Source organism: Capsella rubella, unplaced genomic scaffold (assembly GCF_000375325.1).
Source record: "Capsella rubella cultivar Monte Gargano unplaced genomic scaffold, Caprub1_0 scaffold_3, whole genome shotgun sequence".
Taxonomy (NCBI): Eukaryota; Viridiplantae; Streptophyta; class Magnoliopsida; order Brassicales; family Brassicaceae; genus Capsella; species Capsella rubella.
This window is the reverse complement of record NW_006238921.1, coordinates 2,851,156-2,869,531: the sequence shown is the minus strand read 5'-3', so window position 1 is coordinate 2,869,531 and position 18,376 is coordinate 2,851,156. Positions and strand designations below refer to the sequence as shown.

Here is an 18,376-nt window from a genome sequence, read left to right as displayed (position 1 = left end):
AGAGCGACCTTTGCCTGACAACAAATCTTTAGATCAGCTCATGGCTGCTATAGTTTAAAAAAAAAAAAAAAAACGGGGTTTCAAAAATATGGCGAGAACGGCCGTTTACTATATGTTTATAATTGATCGATATCTAAACTATGTAGCTATTACAATAAACAACGTCACACATAATGACCTCGGAAAAGAATGATTAACTGGAACAACTAGGTCAAGTTAAAACAGTTGTCGAATCCAATTATTATAAGAAAAAACACAGTACACAGTAAAGGTAATTATAGTTATATTATAACGATGTCGACTATAAGAACATAAATTCATACGAATATGATACCAATGTATATGAAGTTAATATATCTACACAAAGATACAACACGTTTCCTGAAAGTTTTACAAAGTTGACTTAGAAGAGGCTTTCAAGTTTCAACTTGACCGTTTCTATGCACGTATCAAAACTCTTCATTTTATAAGTAAACCAATTGTTGAAACTGATCATTAGTTTAGTTGACATGAATAATTCCACAATACTACCAACTGTCATATAATTTGAGACAGGATCAACTGGCCTGTGTCTGAAGTGCGTCGCATGTATTGTTTTTGCATTTAAATATAGCTTAAAGCAAAATTTTGTGTTCGTTAATTGATTCCTTAATTTTATCGAATTCAAAATCTACTTTTAAATACAAGATCACATATGATACTTGGATATCTTTTAACTACTCAGCTTTTAAAATCCGAGAACAATAACAGTGGAAAAAAATAGAAACATTGATTTCTACTTTATCAATGATTAAAATATTTGTAACGTTTGATATTTAAAAATATTGTTATACATATTTTGGGAAAGGTTTTGCGAATTCAGAATTTCCAAATTTTATTATAAATCTGTCGCTAAAATTGTGGTTGTTACTTAGATATCATAATAGTAGATGAGTAGTTGTCTATATTGGACCTGCTAACGAGTAGAGATAGTTTGTGTTGAGACGCAAAAAAACTTGGATACGCAAAAAAATATTGGATGACTTTTGTGTTATTTCCTAAGAGAAATAAAAAAGGATAAACTAAATTAATACAAGGGAGTAATCAACTGTAGGAAATTTAGACAACGATGTCTCTACTAACAGATTGAAAAATACCTATGGGCGCCATCCATAGCTTCGCTACCAAGAATATTTCAATATCTACAAAACACACATGCACACACGTAGACAACTACTTACTTACATACACACCCAAATATATTGATTATGCCATAAAAGTTTAGAACAGTGATCGATATACATCATATTAGTTATAAATTATGCAAAATATTCTATCTATATATATACTTAAGAAACTTATATTGGAATAGAGGATTTATATATTAAACATTTATTGTTCAACTTATACATTCTAATTGGTATATCAGTAATGTTTGTACGCAATTTTTATTTATGTGAAATATATCTATTTCTAAGTATAACATGTGATAGAACTGTCAAAATGATGTGGCAGTAACATTGGATAGAACTTACGTGGCTAGTTAAGGTACTAATTAAAGAGTTAAATAAACTTTGAAACCCATATTGAGAACCATCATGATGATTTTACATACTTTGTAATTTGTATATTTAAACCGTTATCTTATTAGACAGCCCTAATTACCATCAAATGTTTACTCTTTTCTTCGTTAGTTACCACTTGGCATTCTATAAATTATTAAAGTGGAACCACGTCTCTTTGCTTCAACATCTCCATAACACAACCATATATCTCTCTTTGTTTGCTAGATCTCCCTCGTTCATCTTTCTCTCTCTCTCTAGCTAGAGACGATGGAGGGTGTTAGGGTTTTGCTTGCTTGCGCTCTACTTCTCTTCGCAGTCTCTTCAATAGCTTCTGCCGCCATTGTCGAACACACCTTCAACGTAACTTTTGCACGCTTCTTCTCCCATTAATATTGATTTCTATTGCCGTGTTAGTTATACTTATTTTGAATCCGTTTCAAAATTTATAACAAGATTTTTAATTATTTGAAGACCAAAATCATGTTTTTATTAGAATGTGAAAAATGAGTTTTAAGTTTTGTTTTTTTTTTGGTTTTAATGTGAAGAATATGAGTTTTAATTTTACTAGCTAACGTGACCATTGACCGATCATGCATATCCCTAATTAACGACGTGAGAGATACTTGGGTATTGCCAGGTACAAAACTTAACGGTGTCTCGGCTGTGCAAACGGCAAGTGGTGACGGTGGTAAACGGAAGCCTGCCAGGACCAACAATACGCGTGAAGGAGGGTGACTCGCTCGTTATTCACGTCCTCAACAATTCACCTCACAACATCACAATTCATTGGTACTCAATTAATTAGTTATTTAATTAACCTCGTTTTATATTAGTATTAGTTTTGCTGAATGATTACGTTTTTTATTTTTGACTTTACTAGACGTTAGCCTTTCACAGTCTCTTATTTATTTCCTTTCTCGCATACAATACTCAACTTTGTTTTCGAAATATAAGAAAACATATAGAAAAATGGATTTCAAACAGTGTCTATGTGTTTTTTATATCTGTTTAGCGGTTTATCATAGACTAATTACTTTTCAACTTGTATTCCTTCATGAATCATATTTTTTTATATTTTTTATCTTTAGCTAGTGAATCATATTTGTTAGTTTCGTTTGGCTTTTTTATTGAAAGGTTTTAACAACTTTTTGTGTGTTAGGTTCGACAAAATTGTTTAAATATGTAGATATCTTAATTAATAATATGTGTACACGTACGACGACGCAGGCACGGGATCTTCCATAGACTAACAGTTTGGGCAGATGGACCGAGTATGATAACGCAATGCCCAATCCAGCCTGGGCATAGATACGCTTACAGATTCAACATCACCGGCCAAGAAGGTACCTTGTGGTGGCACGCACACTCTTCTTTCCTACGTGCCACCGTGTACGGTGCTCTTGTCATCCGCCCTAAATCCGGCCACTCTTACCCGTTTCCCAAGCCTCACAAAGAGGTTCCCATCTTATTCGGTATGTCTCAATATTAATTATAGTAAATGTTTTTTAAATAAATCTTGTTATATTTTCTACTAATTATACTAAGCTATAGATACATTATTACTAAACCAAAATTGATGAGTTGCTAAAAGTTAGATGTGTCGTAATCCTCAGTTTAGAACTTTAGATGTGATATCAAACTATTTAAATAGTTAATCGAACGCACACGTTAGTACTTCAGTTGGTGAATGACGCGACGGATATATTGTTCCTTGTCTTTTAATATTGAAACTTCTATATACTTTAGTAGCTATAGTATTGGCCAAACTAAAGTCTTCTATCAATAATATCTAACTTTCTATTTTTTTAAAAAAACAGGTGAATGGTGGAACACCGATGTAGTCGCATTAGAGGAGACCGCAATCGCCACCGGAGTTCCTCCAAACAATTCCGACGCTTATACGATCAATGGCCTTCCCGGAAACCTATATCCATGCTCCAAAGACAGTGAGTCAAACAGAAACAACAACAACAACTTAAACAAATAATAACAATAATAATCATTAGCCTAGTCATGAACGAAAATACGTTTTTTGCAACTAATTAGTAAAACGAGTAAAATGACCACAACTTTTCATTAGCTAAAGTAAATAATAACCAAATGACGTATATCTTATTACATGTTGATTAGAATACTTATTTCAGTCTCCGTTATAACTAATTTCGGGTAGAATATCATAATCAAACTATGTATTCAACTTACGTTACATGTTTATCTTTTTCATATGTATATCATTCAAAAGAGCATGCCGTAAAAAATAAAAATAACAAAAACAGTACATCAGAGTCAGCAAATAGCATGTTATTTTTCTTCTTTCTAATCACACTAATTAAATACTGTGTCATTGCATTATTAATCTTTTATTTTTTGGGTATGAATAAAAATAGGAATGTTTAGTCTAAACGTGGTGAAAGGAAAGAGATACTTACTACGCATCATAAACGCGGCAATGAACATTCAAATGTTTTTCAAGATAGCCAATCACAGGCTTACAGTTGTCGCCGCTGACGCAGTCTACACTGAACCTTACGTCACCGACGTCATCACAATCGCACCGGGTCAAACCGTTGACGCCCTCCTCTTCGCCGATCAGTCCATCGACACCTCCTACTACATGGCAGCTCATCCTTACGCCAGCGCACCCGGCGTCCCTTTCCCCAACACCACCACCAGAGGCATCATCCACTACGCCGGCGCTTCGAAAACACGGCGAACGAAGCGCGTGTTGATGCCTAAGCTCCCTGCCTTCTTCGACACGTTAACCGCTCACAGATTCTACTCCAACCTAACTTCATTAGTCGATGGACCTCACTGGGTACCAGTACCACGCCACGTGGACGAAGAGATGCTCGTAACCATCGGCCTCGGGCTAGAGGCATGCGCAGATAACACCACGTGCCCGAAATTCTCAGCTTCTATGAGCAACCACTCTTTCGTGCTACCTAAAAAGCTGTCGATCTTGGAAGCTGTGTTCCACGGCGTCGACGGGATTTTCACACCGGATTTTCCAGACCAGCCTCCGGTTAAGTTCGATTACACTAACCCGAACATAACCCAAACAAACCCGGGACTTTTGTTCACTCAAAAGACAACGAGCGCCAAGGTTTTGAAATTCAATACGACGGTGGAGTTGGTGCTGCAGAACCATGCGCTTATCGCAGCTGAGAATCATCCCATGCACCTCCACGGATTCAATTTTCATGTTTTGGCTCAAGGGTTTGGTAATTATGACGCGAAGCGTGACCGGAGCAAGTTCAATCTCGTTAACCCGCAATTCCGTAACACTTTGGCTGTGCCTGTTGGTGGATGGGCCGTGACCCGTTTCACTGCTAACAATCCAGGTAAAGCACAACTCTCAGTTTACAAAGGCTTTCTTTATTGTTAATGCATGAAACCTAAATGTTGGATACTACATTGGTTCAGGTGCGTGGATTATGCATTGCCATATCGATGTTCACTTGCCGTTCGGACTAGGGATGATATTTGTGGTTGAGAACGGGCCGACCAAGGCCACTTCATTGCCACCCCCACCACTTGATCTTCCCAAATGTTAAGCAACTTTTGATTTCAAAGGTTTCTTGAAAACAATAAGAAAAAGATTATTTAGAGCAAAGAAGGAAATAATTTGGATCGAAGTCTCACTAGATTTGCTCTCTCACATTTATTTTGATGTAGTCGGTAATTAAAATTGAATTGTAGCCCCTTCAGATGGTGTTGCTAAAAATTTAAATTATGTGTGTTGTGAGTGATATATAATTTATTTTCTTTTAATTTTTTTCACTTTTTCATTTTGTGTATTTAAATCTTGAGTTCAAACAATATCAAATATACATTACCAAAAAATAAACAATATCAAACATAAGCACAAAAATTGCTTCATATATAGATGTACCTCTTTCTCAACACCAAAAAATATATATAAGAGCAAAATTGGCGAAGAATTTTAGAAAGCCTCATCAGTTATATTTGGTTCTAACTTCTAAACAATGAAAATAATTAATCAGTTCGAAATTTTAAAATACGGTACAAAGTTAAGTATACTACCGTTATTGGTCAGGTAATCCTACTCTGGTTTAGTTTCCTACCGGTATTGGTGTTAACCGATTCCCGGTAAAAAAAACTTCCAAAACATTATCCTAAATTTCAGAACAGACAGAAAAAAAAACCCAGAGAATGATGAAGCTGGAAGGGGGACTTCTCCAATGGAGTCGTAGTAGCTTAATCCCATCGATTTATACGACAATCAACAAAACCCATTTCTCTATCTCCGCCTGTGTCATCGAGCGGAATCACCAGCTTACGGCGAAAGAGAGACGGCAGCTCCGGAACGAGCGGCGGGAGAGCAAATCAGGGTATAGCTGGCGAGAAGAAGTTGAAGAAAAGTTGATTAAGAAGCCAAAGAAACGGTACGCGACGTGGACGGAGGAGCTGAATTTGGACACTTTGGCGGAGTCGGGTCCGCAATGGTGGGTGGTTAGGGTTTCTAGACTTCGTGGTCACGAGACTGCTCAAATCTTAGCTCGAGCTCTCGCTCGTCAATTCCCTGAAATGGAATTCACGGTATTGCAATTACTTCTCAAATTTTCTGTTGTGTGGTTGTGAAGTTCGGATTTTGACAGTGAGATGAGATCAAAATGGTATCTTAGAGTACTAAACGTTTTTGTTTAAAGATTGACACTTTATTGGTTTTTTTTGGTTAGTGTGATCTTGAGTTTAGATTTTGGGTTATTGTGTGATCTTGAGAATTTGTGGGGAATTCAAACAACTGGTTTTGAAGCAAGTTGCTTTGGAATTTCGTTGTCCAGGTGTATGCTCCATCTGTTCAGGTGAAGAGAAAGCTGAAGAACGGTTCTATATCCGTAAAACCGAAACCTGTGTTCCCTGGTTGCATTTTCATCAGATGTATATTGAACAAAGAGATACATGACTCCATTAGAGAAGTTGATGGAGTTGGAGGTTTCATAGGCTCAAAAGTTGGAAATACGTGAGTAGTATTCTCACTCCCACTCTCACTCTATACATGCGTAAATGTCTTTCAATTGATTTGTATCTGTATTTTTTTGCAGCAAGAGACAGATTAATAAACCGAGACCAGTAGACGACAGTGATTTGGAAGCCATTTTCAAACAAGCAAAAGAAGAACAAGAGAAAGCAGACAGTGAGTTCGAGGAAGCAGAAAGAGCTGAACAAGAAGCGACCTTACTAGCCTCACAGAATTCTAATTCAGATGTTATTGAGGCTGTAGCAGAATCTAAACCGAAACGAGCCCCGAGAAAAGCTACACTTGCTACTGAAACAAAGGGGAAAAAGAAGAAACTTGTAGCTGGTTCTACAGTTCGAGTTTTATCAGGAACATTCGCAGAATTTGTTGGAAACTTTAAGAAACTGAACCGCAAAACTGCAAAGGTACCAGTAACTAACCTTTAGCTCCTTGCGTGTGCACAAATGTATTTGTTTAGATGTCTCTCTGACTCAGTGACTCTCTTGTATGGTTGATGGTTTGCAGGCAACGGTGGGATTTAGTTTGTTTGGAAAGGAGACACTAGTGGAAATTGACATCAATGAACTTGTTCTTGAGATTCAATCTTAGACTAGTTTGTTCACTACATGTGAATTTTTGGTTTGAAATATAAATCTATCTGTTTTGTTAAATTCCCCATGCGAGCACAACGACGACTTTCTATGTCTTCCTCTGATGAAGAAGACCATAGAGATGGACAACATCTTGCAACTCAGCAACTCTGATTAACATCTAATGAACTGTGTCCCGTTTCAACAATTTAACATAAGAACGCATAATGGTTTTTAATCGGCGAAAGACTGGATTTGGGCCCGCTCGGGAAAGGCCCAATATCATTGAAGTAAATAATAGCCGTCAGATTAGCAATCAAGCAAACAGATACAAACCGTTAGATTAAGGTCACTTGAAAACCCTAGAGATCCCTTATCTCTTGGCCAGTTAGTGAACTATAAAAAGGCTGATACCAAAACCCTAGTTTCTTTACGTCAAACTCTCTCTGCACAGAGTTAAATTGAGTTTGTGTCTCGTAATTTGTCCTTTTGAGCGAAAATGGTGAAAGCAACCAAGGCCGAGAAGAAGATCGCGTACGACGCCAAGCTATGTCAGCTTATCGATGAATACACCCAGATCTTGGTCGTTGCGGCCGATAACGTCGGATCAACTCAGCTCCAGAACATCAGAAAGGGTCTTCGTGGAGACTCTGTGGTGCTTATGGGAAAGAACACTATGATGAAGCGTTCCGTTAGGATGCACTCTGAGAACACCGGAAACACTTCTATCCTGAATCTGCTTCCTCTCCTTCAGGTGAACTTTTCAACTTTGCGGAAATGTTGTTTTTGTGTTTCGGATAGTTTAGATTATAATCTGCGTTTGGATCTGTGTTTGTTTTTTTAGGGAAACGTTGGTTTAATCTTTACCAAAGGTGACCTCAAGGAAGTGAGTGAGGAGGTTGCTAAGTACAAGGTTGGTTACTTCATCTTGTTTCATTTTTCTAATTCTCTGCAAATGTTGGATTATAGCTTTTGGTCTTATCTAATGTGTATAGGAAATTTGTTTTAACTTTGCATTTTTGCGTTTATTGTTTATGTTTGTCTTAGAGATGTTCTCAATAGCCTGTGTAGCTAAGAGTATAACAGTCACCTGTATCAACTTGGGTATTGGATTGTCTAAAATGTTGATACATTCCACAATATGATTTGTTTGTGTAATACGTTGATGCCGCCCTATCATATAGGATTGGACTGTATGAACTATTGATGCTTTCTATATATGATTGTGTAATATGCTGATGCTTTATTCATATTATTGAATTGAAAATGAACTGTTGATACTGTTTACAGGTTGGTGCTCCTGCTCGTGTGGGTTTGGTTGCCCCAATTGATGTCGTTGTCCAACCTGGCAACACTGGTCTCGACCCGTCCCAGACATCTTTCTTCCAGGTTTGCTTAATATTATATTGTAATACTTGACTGGATTCGTTTGAGTACAAAGTCTGAAGTTATTGAAACTTGAATCAAACGTTTGAATGAATATGTTTCGGGATGTGTAGGTGCTTAACATCCCAACCAAGATTAACAAGGGTACTGTTGAAATTATCACCCCTGTGGAGCTCATCAAGCAAGGTGACAAGGTTGGGTCTTCTGAGGCTGCCCTTCTAGCCAAGCTTGGCATCAGGCCGTTCTCATATGGTCTTGTTGTCCAATCGGTTTATGACAATGGTTCAGTCTTCAGCCCAGAGGTTCTTGATCTTACAGAAGATCAGCTTGTGGAGAAGTTTGCTTCTGGTATCTCTATGGTCACTTCCTTGGCCTTAGCTGTATCTTACCCTACCCTTGCTGCTGCACCGCATATGTTCATCAATGCCTACAAGAATGCCTTGGCTATTGCTGTTGCCACTGAGTACACCTTCCCTCAAGCAGAGAAGGTTAAGGAGTTCTTGAAGGTTAGTCATTAAATTTTGCATCTTTTCATATTATTTCTGAAGCTGGGAGTATTGATTTTGTTAATGTTAATTCTCGGCCGTAAATTTGTAATGCAGGATCCTAGCAAGTTTGCTGTTGCTGTAGCAGCTGTGTCTGCGGATGCAGGTGGTGGTGCTCAAGCTGCAGCTGCTCCTAAAGTAGAGGAGAAGAAAGAAGAATCTGATGAAGAAGACTACGACGGTGGTTTTGGTTTGTTCGATGAAGAGTAGATTTTGTCTATCAAGGTTTTACCTTTTTGTCATGACTGATAAATGTTACTTCGTTTTTAGAATGTTTACCTCAATTTTCTTGGTTTTGGCCAGTTCAGATTTTTATGGTACTGTCTTTTATTATGGAGTTTTCAATATTTTTTTTGGGTGTTATGGCCAATTATGTTTTTTTAGCTCCAACTTCTGTTCATTTATGTGCCGTACACGAGTGTGTTTAATGACACCAACGCGATATAGTACTATTGAACCAGTAATATATAGGTAGTAAATAAGATTTCGTAAAGCAAATCTTCTTATGATATAGTATAGCATTCTGAGTCTTTATAATTAGGGGAAAATATTTTGAGGAAAGTGGACATAAATCTCACTATCGAAGATTAATTGTTGCGAATCAAGAGAGATATCATGAAACAGCATTAAATATTATACTAACTTAGTCAGCAGTGAGAGTTTGAGTGTGTCTGAGTGCGAATCAAGGTATTTCTGCATGAGTTAATGGTATTTTACTCTTTCCGTTAGCTTTCTTCACATAAGTCCACACAAGAAGAAGAAAACAAAACTAACACTTCTTAAAAAATGGGATGCTCGTCTTTGTAGCCATTAAATAAAAAGACTTTGTCTTGGTTTAATCCCAAATTAAGCTATGGTGATGTTCAAAACCCTCTCTTTTCTGTTCGTTTTATGCTTTGAGATATATGGAACCGCAGGTGTGAATTTCACGTTTTTGTATCTCTGGACAATATGCGGTGTTAGGCGGTCAACGGCGGTGGTTCCAGAGGAATGTGCTATTGAACAAGGCAAGAAGTAATGAGGAGTTTGGTTTGGCTCCCTTTAGTTTATCTTATCTTTCTTTAGTGATGATTCTGTTTGTCTCCTTAGTTGCAGGTTTTTTTATGGGTTACCACATGTATAATCACTATGATAAGAAGCAAGCGATCTTGCAATATTAACTTAGTTTTAGCCTTGTAGGTGTTGTTCTTGATCCATTTGAATAATGAGTCCTGCATTTAACATGTTTTCTGTTTTTCGATCAGAATTAAGCAGCAGGACACACTTTGTCCTCTTCTCATTTTGATGTTTACTGCAACAGATTAATGTGAACTGAGTTATAAAAAGTTTTTGTTTAGTCATCTCGTGAACACAGATTATATCTCTAGAAAGAAGACAACAGTCACATGTATCATCAGTTGCCATTTGCTTTTATGGCCCATATTGAGGTCAGGTTCACTAGGAATCATCTGGAGAGCAACTGGAGTGGTAAGCTTCACAAACATCCAGGTCGATTTCCCCAGTTTTAACCACAAGAGGTAGTTCCTGGTAAGCGCGGAGTAGAGGGGGTAAGATCAAAGCAGACTTATTATCCATTGCTACTAGTCTTCCACATTTACTGCATGAGAAGAGATGTAAATAGTTTAGTCCATAGCAAACATTAGTTTTATAATATTCCAGAAGATTTACAGAGAGTGGCTTAGTACCTGCATGGTTTGCTATATAGGGATTCAAAACTGCATATCCATAGCTGCATTAGAAGAAAATAAAGGTGTTAATTGGATCCAAAAGAAAGAAACTATTCATGTTATCCAGAGAGTGATGTGTCTTTGTAAAATGCTTTACCAGAAGAGAATAGAGAGCTGTTCCCGTACCAAAGCCGAGAAAATATTGCAAGGCCGTAGCAGCATGTTCCTGCAAGAAACTTCAATTAATGCTAGTTCCCAATCTATCAATTCTGTGAAAATTTATATGTCACACCAATTGCAGTCTCTGTTACCGTGATTTGTTTGAACACATGATAAACTGAGACTCCTCTCGCATGTAAGTAGCTACCTCCCTGTAAGGAAGGGATGAAGCAAAGACATGAATACTTAAGACCATTTTATTTGAGAATCAGTATATGTTAATGGAGGGAGATTGGAAGTTACTTCATCAGGAGAAAAGAATGCAACTGCATCTGGATCAACAGAACCAGCTGGATTCAATGAGACTACAGCTCTGAATAAAGATGGAAATGATAATTCAATTACAGCAACCTTATCAACAATTTCGTTCTGTAACCCTGATCTCAGTTTACTGGAACTCTGGAAAATAGGTTTCGATCCTTCTGTTGAATCATCACTATTTGACCCAAGTAAATAATTAGCTCTCTTCAGCCAGTTCAAGCGTCCGTAAGTAGACACCTTCACATCCGGGACCAGCTTCTCTAAACGTGACTGTATCTCTGGCAAAGTTTTGTAATCAACCGGCTCCTCTCTTCCATTTTCTAATAGCAAATGGGAGGCACAAAGTTTTTTCGATTTTGGTTCCATCTTTAATCCATCATCAATGTGAGGGAAGAACCGTCTTTTCTGATCCGTGAATGCCTTAAGAGCTAACCTACAGTCATTAAGAGTCAAACCAACATATCATGAGTCAAAGTTTTAACAAACCAGAAGGAAAACACCATTACTCACAGCACTATGAAATTGCATAATGCATGACATTTTGTAAAACTGGTTAGCTGATGAAACTCCATATTGGTTCACCAAGCTTCAATAAACTTCACAATCATTCTTTAAGACCCAATAGACTATTAAGGAATGATGGAGAGAAAAACCAAAATCCTCCCGGAGGAACTAACACCCAAAATGAATCTTCAAATTTGAAATGTAGAGTCGAACTAAACACTGATTATGCTTAAAGTCATTTGCAACAATCTCCTACCTGGTTCTATCAACAGCAGAAGCACCAGCTTGTCCAGCAAGCTGTCTTTTCCAAGCATAAGCAACGACTGCACCATCTGGACAAACCAATGGCATGTGAAGACCCCACGAGTTACTTCTTGACCTAAGAGACTCAGTTAACACTCCAGATTCTTCCAACTTCTTCCCTGAAACAAATGAACATAATTGCGATCCTTCAAAGCTGAACCAAACTAGAATACCAATAGTAATGAAATTATCCAATTTTGTTTCACATGTAAGTACCGATTAAGCGGAGATCCTGAAGATGTTGGCGCATGGAGGCGTCTTCTCTGAGGAAGAGCTGAAGGGGCATATCGGTGTGACGAGGTTGAGAAGCCACGAACATTGCTTCAAGGATACGGTCTGCACCGAGGCGGATATCGGCGATAACCCTAGCCGCTTGATTAAGTCGTTCCATGGCCTGAGCCACCTGTTTCGGCGGCGCGTCAGATTCTGACTGATTGTTCGCCGGCTCGGCCGAGTTCTGGAGAAGTTGGGACTGGTGTAGTGTCTGCATAAGCTGTGATGGAGGATTCAGACTCTTTATCTCTCTCGATTTCAATTTTTTTGATTTCAATGAAATTGATGTTCTTGACGACGACGGAAGGAGGAGGATTATTTCTGGACTGAGAGAAAGAGAGAGAGAGAAAGAGATGTTCACGTTCGAGTCTGAAAGTACTCTATTTTTGAAGCTGGAAACGCTAGACGCAATAGACGCAATTTTATAGCTTTTGCGTTTTAAACGCGTTTTATTGATCTGCGTTCTTCTGCAGTTCTGCTCCTCCACAGGCAGTCCTGCACTCTCAACTCTCAAGACTCAATACATGTCTGGTTTTATATAATTTGTCTAACCTTCAAATTTGTTTTCAATCTGAGTTAAAGAAGACCAATCAATTATGAATTTCTTATTTTCCACAACATGTTACCTTTCAAAATACAAAACTTTGAAATAAATAAATCCACAAAAAGTTTTGATTTTTGGAAATATGGTTTTAGCTGAGTATGACTCATTGGTAAACTACAATGCAAGTTGCAAAGCAGAAGATACATATCCGGAAATGCAGATGGACCTAAGAGACTCTTCACGTTGCTCTTTCTTATTCCTATTTCCCTGAGTACACTTCATGTTCTGTTGATGGCTTGATGTCGAAAGCTGAAACCAATCTTGTTCACATAAATCATGGATGAAGTTATGAGACGTGTTAGCCGATAAATTGTCCTGTTAGATCCCAAGGCCGAGTTTCATATGACTTCCCAATGATGCTTCGTTTGTCGCTCACAGTTCCATCTTCTGTTTGGTACTCTGGAAAGTAATCAATGAATGTTTTTGTGCCTAACTCATCTACCCCACTGAATAGGAAATCCCTTAGCAGCTCCTGATTTTGTTCAAATCATTTATTAACATCTTCACAAATTAATAGGGGTAACAAGTGAAACATTAATGGGATCAAATCTTTTATACCTTTGCTTTTACTTCACCAACTAATCTTTTAAGAAGACCATGTCCAGGATCCTGCAAACACAAAACAAGATGCACTGTAACAATACAGATACAATGTCTGTTCAAATTTTAAACATGCAAAATTACAAAGGAAATTAGATCACCTTCTGTGCTCGCCATGTCAGGTATTTGTGTTGGGCCTCACGATTGGCTCTCACCTGAGATGGCTCCATCTCCTCCCTCACTTGGATCGTCATCTCAAGCCATGCCTGTGGGAATGAAAAGTGATAGATCCAGTAATGTTTCCACTAAGACCTTAGCTTTAGGCAGTACACAAACCCAAGTATACCTGATAGTACTCAACGAACGCAGAGAATAAAGCCTCATGTTTTTCTTGGCTAGACGAAAACCTGGTCCACATCACCAAAGGCGAGAAAAACTTTAGGGATTCACCAGTCAGTTTTCCTCCCCATGGAAAAGTCTGCAAAGAAGCTTCAAATCAGTCATCTATATGCGCATTAGTTTTAGCTGCAATTGAGTGATTTAGTGTTTCTACTCATATCTTACACTCACCTCAGCATATTTGTGATATATGGACATTATGTTGTTATAATACTTGCCTTGGTAATCCGTCTGGTCAGTCAACTGATGCAAAGGATTTAGGTCCCTAAAGAGGAGCATACAGTAAGTTTTTGAACATGTAGAGTCCATGTTGGGAAAATACAGAACTGATAACTCCAGCATAACTAGAATAAAAAAAAAAGGTAACTTACAACACCACTATGTTCGTGTTGGCAGATGTGAAGAAGTTAGCACAGAATATGGGCACATCATACTCAGGCTCCATGAAACCCGCAAAGTCAAAGACCTGCACATCATACACACAAAAGAAAAATAAGAAAAGCGACAAATTCGAACAATCAATCATTCGATGGTAAGGAATGAGGGATAAAGCGATCAATTAGTACACAGATACTGCTGCAGTTAAACCTGCATTGTCTCATTCTCGATGGCCATGCTCCGTAAGAGTCTAATCTTTGAAGATTTGAAAGCAAGCATTTGAAGTTCAGTTTTCCCATCCAGTCCTGTCATGCTGCTATACCTTTTCTGAAACAGTTCGAAGATTAGGAAACAAAGTCCAAAGGGTTATCCAAGCAGCATATGCAGTGAAGTCAATAAAGCACTCATAAAATCTGTCCCAGGCTGGAATTAGATAACTGTTTAAACACAAATCAGTTCCCTGTATCCTTGATCCTTGGCGTAAGATGAAGACACCATCATCTCAGGCAAATGGAGATTTAAATTACTATATTTGTTAAATAAATGCCACAGCTAAGTATATAGGGACCATTACTAACTCCACTAGAATCTCTGGTATTGGATAAACAAAACAACAGCTAAGGATGTTCTTCAAAAACCATCAGAAAACTTGAAAAACTTGCCCTTTTTTACAAATCCTAATAACCAACTCAACTCAATTCAACCAAAATACACAGTTTGATGATTAGATAATCATCACTCTACAGTAACGAAGTGTAAAACGCATAAACCTGGAGAGGTGAAGGTTCAAGAACGATCCTTTTCCTGGTTTCTTCCAGAGCAGACTCTGCAAATTCCTTATACGACACAGCAGAGACTTTAAATAAGAATCTTTTACTTCTCCTAGTTAACATGAAATTGGTCTTCTTAGGGATTGCCGAGATTAGGACAGGTGTGCTTGCTGCCTTGAAGCAAGACCCAATTGAAAATCCAAACTCCATTGACAAAGCCATTACAACACTCACAAACTGATAACTAAGGTCTCCTTCCTCTGTCCCTCTCCTACGCTCACTTCAATTCTTCATACTGTGACAACTTACGCGAACAAACGCAATATCGCAACGACGACAAAGGTTAGCAAAGCAAACCGGCGAACAGATTGAGAAACGGACGAATGTGAGTATATCTCCGTCCGAGAGATAAATCCAACTATATCAATAGAGCTAATATTGGTTGACCGAAAAAATAAAATAAAAATAGAGCTAATATTAAAATATACATAAAATAGTCCCACCTGTATATTAGCCCAAATATTCAGTTTGTTCTGTCTCATCATTGCTTATTTCTTACCTATATGCATCATATATTTGCAAAACCAGTATATTAGCCCAAACTGAATACAAATCTGAATCAGATTTTAGAAGAATTTAGAAGGAGAAGTGTAAAGGTTTCTCTGTATTTGAAAACAAATCTGAATCAGATCTTCGACCAAATCTGAATCTGTATTGAAAACTCATGAGGGTCATGGGGAAGTGTAAAGGTTTCTCTATCTTGTTGATTTTAACATTTATGGTTATTGATTGTAACACCCTATGAAACCCCTCTTGGCACTAGATAGAGGGGAATATTAATGCAGTGACTAAAGCAGCCGTAGATGCTAAGTTTGAACTTATTGGAGGTAAGTAGGCGGCTTCTTCTCTACTCGATGCAATTTTTATGGAAAATATACACAAGACATGGGAAAGATGTATATTCAAACTCATGCGGGCATAGGAAAGCGCAAAGGTTTGTGGAATAGATATTATGAAAACTCTCAGAAAATACAGTATATAAAGATGGAGATCACTAGAACCGTCACTAAGACAAAACATATTGCCTTATAAACCATTTGCCTTCCTTTTTTCGGTTTTTGATCTGCCTTGATCTTTTGATGGCTAATAACGCTGCAAAACCGAAGTTTAGCTTGAGACTTCTCATTGATGAGGAGAAAAACAGAGTTGTTTTGGCTGAAGCTGGGAAGGATTTTGTTGATGTACTCTGTAGTCTTTTGACTCTCCCTATGGGTACCATTGTAAGGTTGCTGGAGAAGCATCAGAATCCGCAGTCTTCAATCGTTGGTTGTTTCCACAACCTTTACAAAAGTGTTTCAGGAATGGACGTTGATAACTTTGAGACTCACGCTTGTAAGAATTTGTTGATGTATCCACGGAGTGCTAAGGCGAGTTATTGCAGAAAGCTAAAGCTGAACATTGATGACACAGAGGTGACCAAGTTCTTTGTCTGCCCGAATTTTATATCTACTGAAGCATGCTCTAAGAAATACAGTAATGTTAGTACCTCGAGGTGTAGTTGTGGAAGCTCAATGACCCGCGAGATTCAGGTTGAAGGAGAGCAAGCTGATGGTTGTTTAGGAGACAAAGCTGACGGAGTATTTGTCAGCTGCCGAACGTCATTTGTCATCACCGATGATCTGAAAGTGGCATTGAACTCTATGGGTCTTGTGCTGAACGTCCTCAATGACCTTGGCTATGCTGGTTTTGATAAGCTGCAAGAAATGGTTATTGATGTTGGTTTTGAAGAGGTACTTATATTTTGTATTGGTATTATTTTGTACTTTGCTTAATTACAACTTTCTTAATAAGTCTCCTTTATGTATTGTTTATAAACTTGCAGGTGCTAACTTTGCTAGGCTGTTTATTCACTTCTGAAGCTCCTTTGACAGACTCATTACTGAGGAAACATTGTATGGCAAGGAAACGTAAAATGTTGACACCTTCGGTGCAAGAAACTGGAATTACTACAGGAGAAGCTGACAAACTTTTAACTTTGAAAGTTTACGTTAGAAAGACAGACAGGGTGATTCTTTATGCAGAGTGCAGAGAAGATTTTGTTGATTTTCTTTTCACTTTTCTAGCCATCCCGCTTGGGTTTGCTTGGGAACTTTCTCTTGACAATGTGAATATGGGCTGCGTTGGTAATCTGTGCAGAAGCCTGAAGGGGTTGAGCTTTGAGCAGCCGGAAAAATCCAAAGTTTTCAAATTCGTGCTTCCTTTTTTTTACGATTGTCGACCACAATTCCTTGATGTTGATGTCGAGGAAATTCCCGAGTATGAATGTTTAATTAACAGAAAAAGTTATGGTTGTAGCAAGCTCTGCAAAAAGTATCAGAAGAACGTGCTGGCCCAAGGTGAAAGAATTGCCAAGATGATTTCAATGGATTCAAAAATCAGTGTCGCTTCAGATTCAACTAGTATGAGACTTGTGAAGGGAGAAACGAATTTCATAGTTTCAGATGATCTGGTTGTCAATCCTATGAACTCGTCCTCAACCGTTTCATTACTAAGCAAGTTGCAGATGAGCATTAGCGATATCGAGGAGCAAGTGATTAGCTTTGGCAAATCTGAAGTACGAGACCCTCTGCATTCTATCATCTAATATTATTGGTTATTGATAAAAACAATTACTTATATTTTCCTTTAATGTCTCTGCTTGTGTTTGCAGGCCACCAGCTTGCTTAGAGCTTCCTTGATCACAACCTCAGCCTTAACCAATGGTCTCTCGAACTTTCTCTCAAAGGTGAAGCCAACAGAAGGAACTCCATCGACATCTAAGATACCAAAAATCTGAAAATACCCTTTGAAGGCGCATGTTATGGCCATTTGAGTCTGCAATTGTTGTTTTTTTATTAGATTATTATCTCTTTGTCTTCCTTTTCCATCTGATAAAACTATCATGGTTCTGTCACAAATCTTCTTTTAAACCTTCTGGCAATCTCATATTCAGAGTTTGCAATCTTTATATATCACACAAATGGTGAAGGTAATTTATACACTGACCACCTCGTACTCATTGATTTTAACAAACATGAAGTTGATTAAGTACCAATTTACATTATCGTTAGCAGTTATGCATGATGATACACTTCCGACCAGTATTTGTATTTTAAACCGTAAACGTCTTGGCCTCTCATCGGTTTTGTGAATTTCTGTAGAATCTTTGTAAGTGTTCTCACTTCTGCCGCGAATGAGCCTTGTAGTGTTTACATTTTTTTTTTTTGGATCAAACTAGTGTTTCCATTTAACTCGTATGAACTCGTAGTATTATTCTCCTACCCTCTTCAGACAATTAAGTCCAAAATGTCTTCATATTATTTTTTTCTACATAAATATTATTTGTTTATATTCTCCTTTTTCTTCCGCTGCC

General features: G+C 37.9%; 6 protein-coding genes across 6 annotated transcripts; 4 read left to right on the top strand and 2 right to left on the bottom strand.

Moving 5' to 3' along the window:
* Positions 1-1,747: 1,747 nt before the first annotated feature.
* Positions 1,748-5,315, top strand: LOC17893828 (laccase-7). Its single transcript, XM_006300056.2, has 6 exons — positions 1,748-1,904; positions 2,182-2,333; positions 2,772-3,016; positions 3,362-3,490; positions 3,932-4,885; positions 4,968-5,315. Exons 1-6 carry the CDS (start codon positions 1,812-1,814, stop codon positions 5,096-5,098), a joined length of 1,704 nt encoding a protein of 567 aa, XP_006300118.1. The 5' UTR covers positions 1,748-1,811; the 3' UTR covers positions 5,099-5,315.
* Positions 5,316-5,691: 376 nt separating this feature from the next.
* LOC17892035 (transcription termination/antitermination protein NusG) lies at positions 5,692-7,196 on the top strand. Its single transcript, XM_006299628.2, has 4 exons — positions 5,692-6,104; positions 6,350-6,528; positions 6,611-6,950; positions 7,051-7,196. Exons 1-4 carry the CDS (start codon positions 5,718-5,720, stop codon positions 7,132-7,134), a joined length of 990 nt encoding a protein of 329 aa, XP_006299690.1. The 5' UTR covers positions 5,692-5,717; the 3' UTR covers positions 7,135-7,196.
* A 350-nt stretch (positions 7,197-7,546) lies between these two features.
* LOC17890687 (60S acidic ribosomal protein P0-3) lies at positions 7,547-9,429 on the top strand. The gene is made up of 5 exons (XM_006298085.2): positions 7,547-7,869; positions 7,960-8,028; positions 8,406-8,504; positions 8,615-9,007; positions 9,104-9,429. Exons 1-5 carry the CDS (start codon positions 7,615-7,617, stop codon positions 9,254-9,256), a joined length of 969 nt encoding a protein of 322 aa, XP_006298147.1. The 5' UTR covers positions 7,547-7,614; the 3' UTR covers positions 9,257-9,429.
* An 863-nt stretch (positions 9,430-10,292) lies between these two features.
* On the bottom strand, positions 10,293-12,759 carry LOC17893588 (mediator of RNA polymerase II transcription subunit 27). The gene is made up of 7 exons (XM_006297451.2): positions 12,217-12,759; positions 11,954-12,119; positions 11,176-11,626; positions 11,025-11,084; positions 10,871-10,939; positions 10,732-10,775; positions 10,293-10,643 (listed from the first exon to the last, which is right to left on the bottom strand). The coding sequence occupies exons 1-7, from the start codon at positions 12,488-12,490 to the stop codon at positions 10,484-10,486; spliced, it is 1,224 nt and encodes a 407-aa protein (XP_006297513.2). The 5' UTR covers positions 12,491-12,759; the 3' UTR covers positions 10,293-10,483.
* A 136-nt stretch (positions 12,760-12,895) lies between these two features.
* Positions 12,896-15,382, bottom strand: LOC17892864 (phytochromobilin:ferredoxin oxidoreductase, chloroplastic). Its single transcript, XM_006298055.2, has 8 exons — positions 14,965-15,382; positions 14,405-14,521; positions 14,188-14,282; positions 13,988-14,081; positions 13,764-13,895; positions 13,579-13,683; positions 13,436-13,486; positions 12,896-13,349 (listed from the first exon to the last, which is right to left on the bottom strand). Exons 1-8 carry the CDS (start codon positions 15,184-15,186, stop codon positions 13,176-13,178), a joined length of 990 nt encoding a protein of 329 aa, XP_006298117.1. The 5' UTR covers positions 15,187-15,382; the 3' UTR covers positions 12,896-13,175.
* A 721-nt stretch (positions 15,383-16,103) lies between these two features.
* Positions 16,104-17,800, top strand: LOC17892878. The gene is made up of 3 exons (XM_006300151.2): positions 16,104-16,754; positions 16,847-17,578; positions 17,675-17,800. Exons 1-3 carry the CDS (start codon positions 16,104-16,106, stop codon positions 17,798-17,800), a joined length of 1,509 nt encoding a protein of 502 aa, XP_006300213.2.
* Positions 17,801-18,376: the final 576 nt, after the last annotated feature.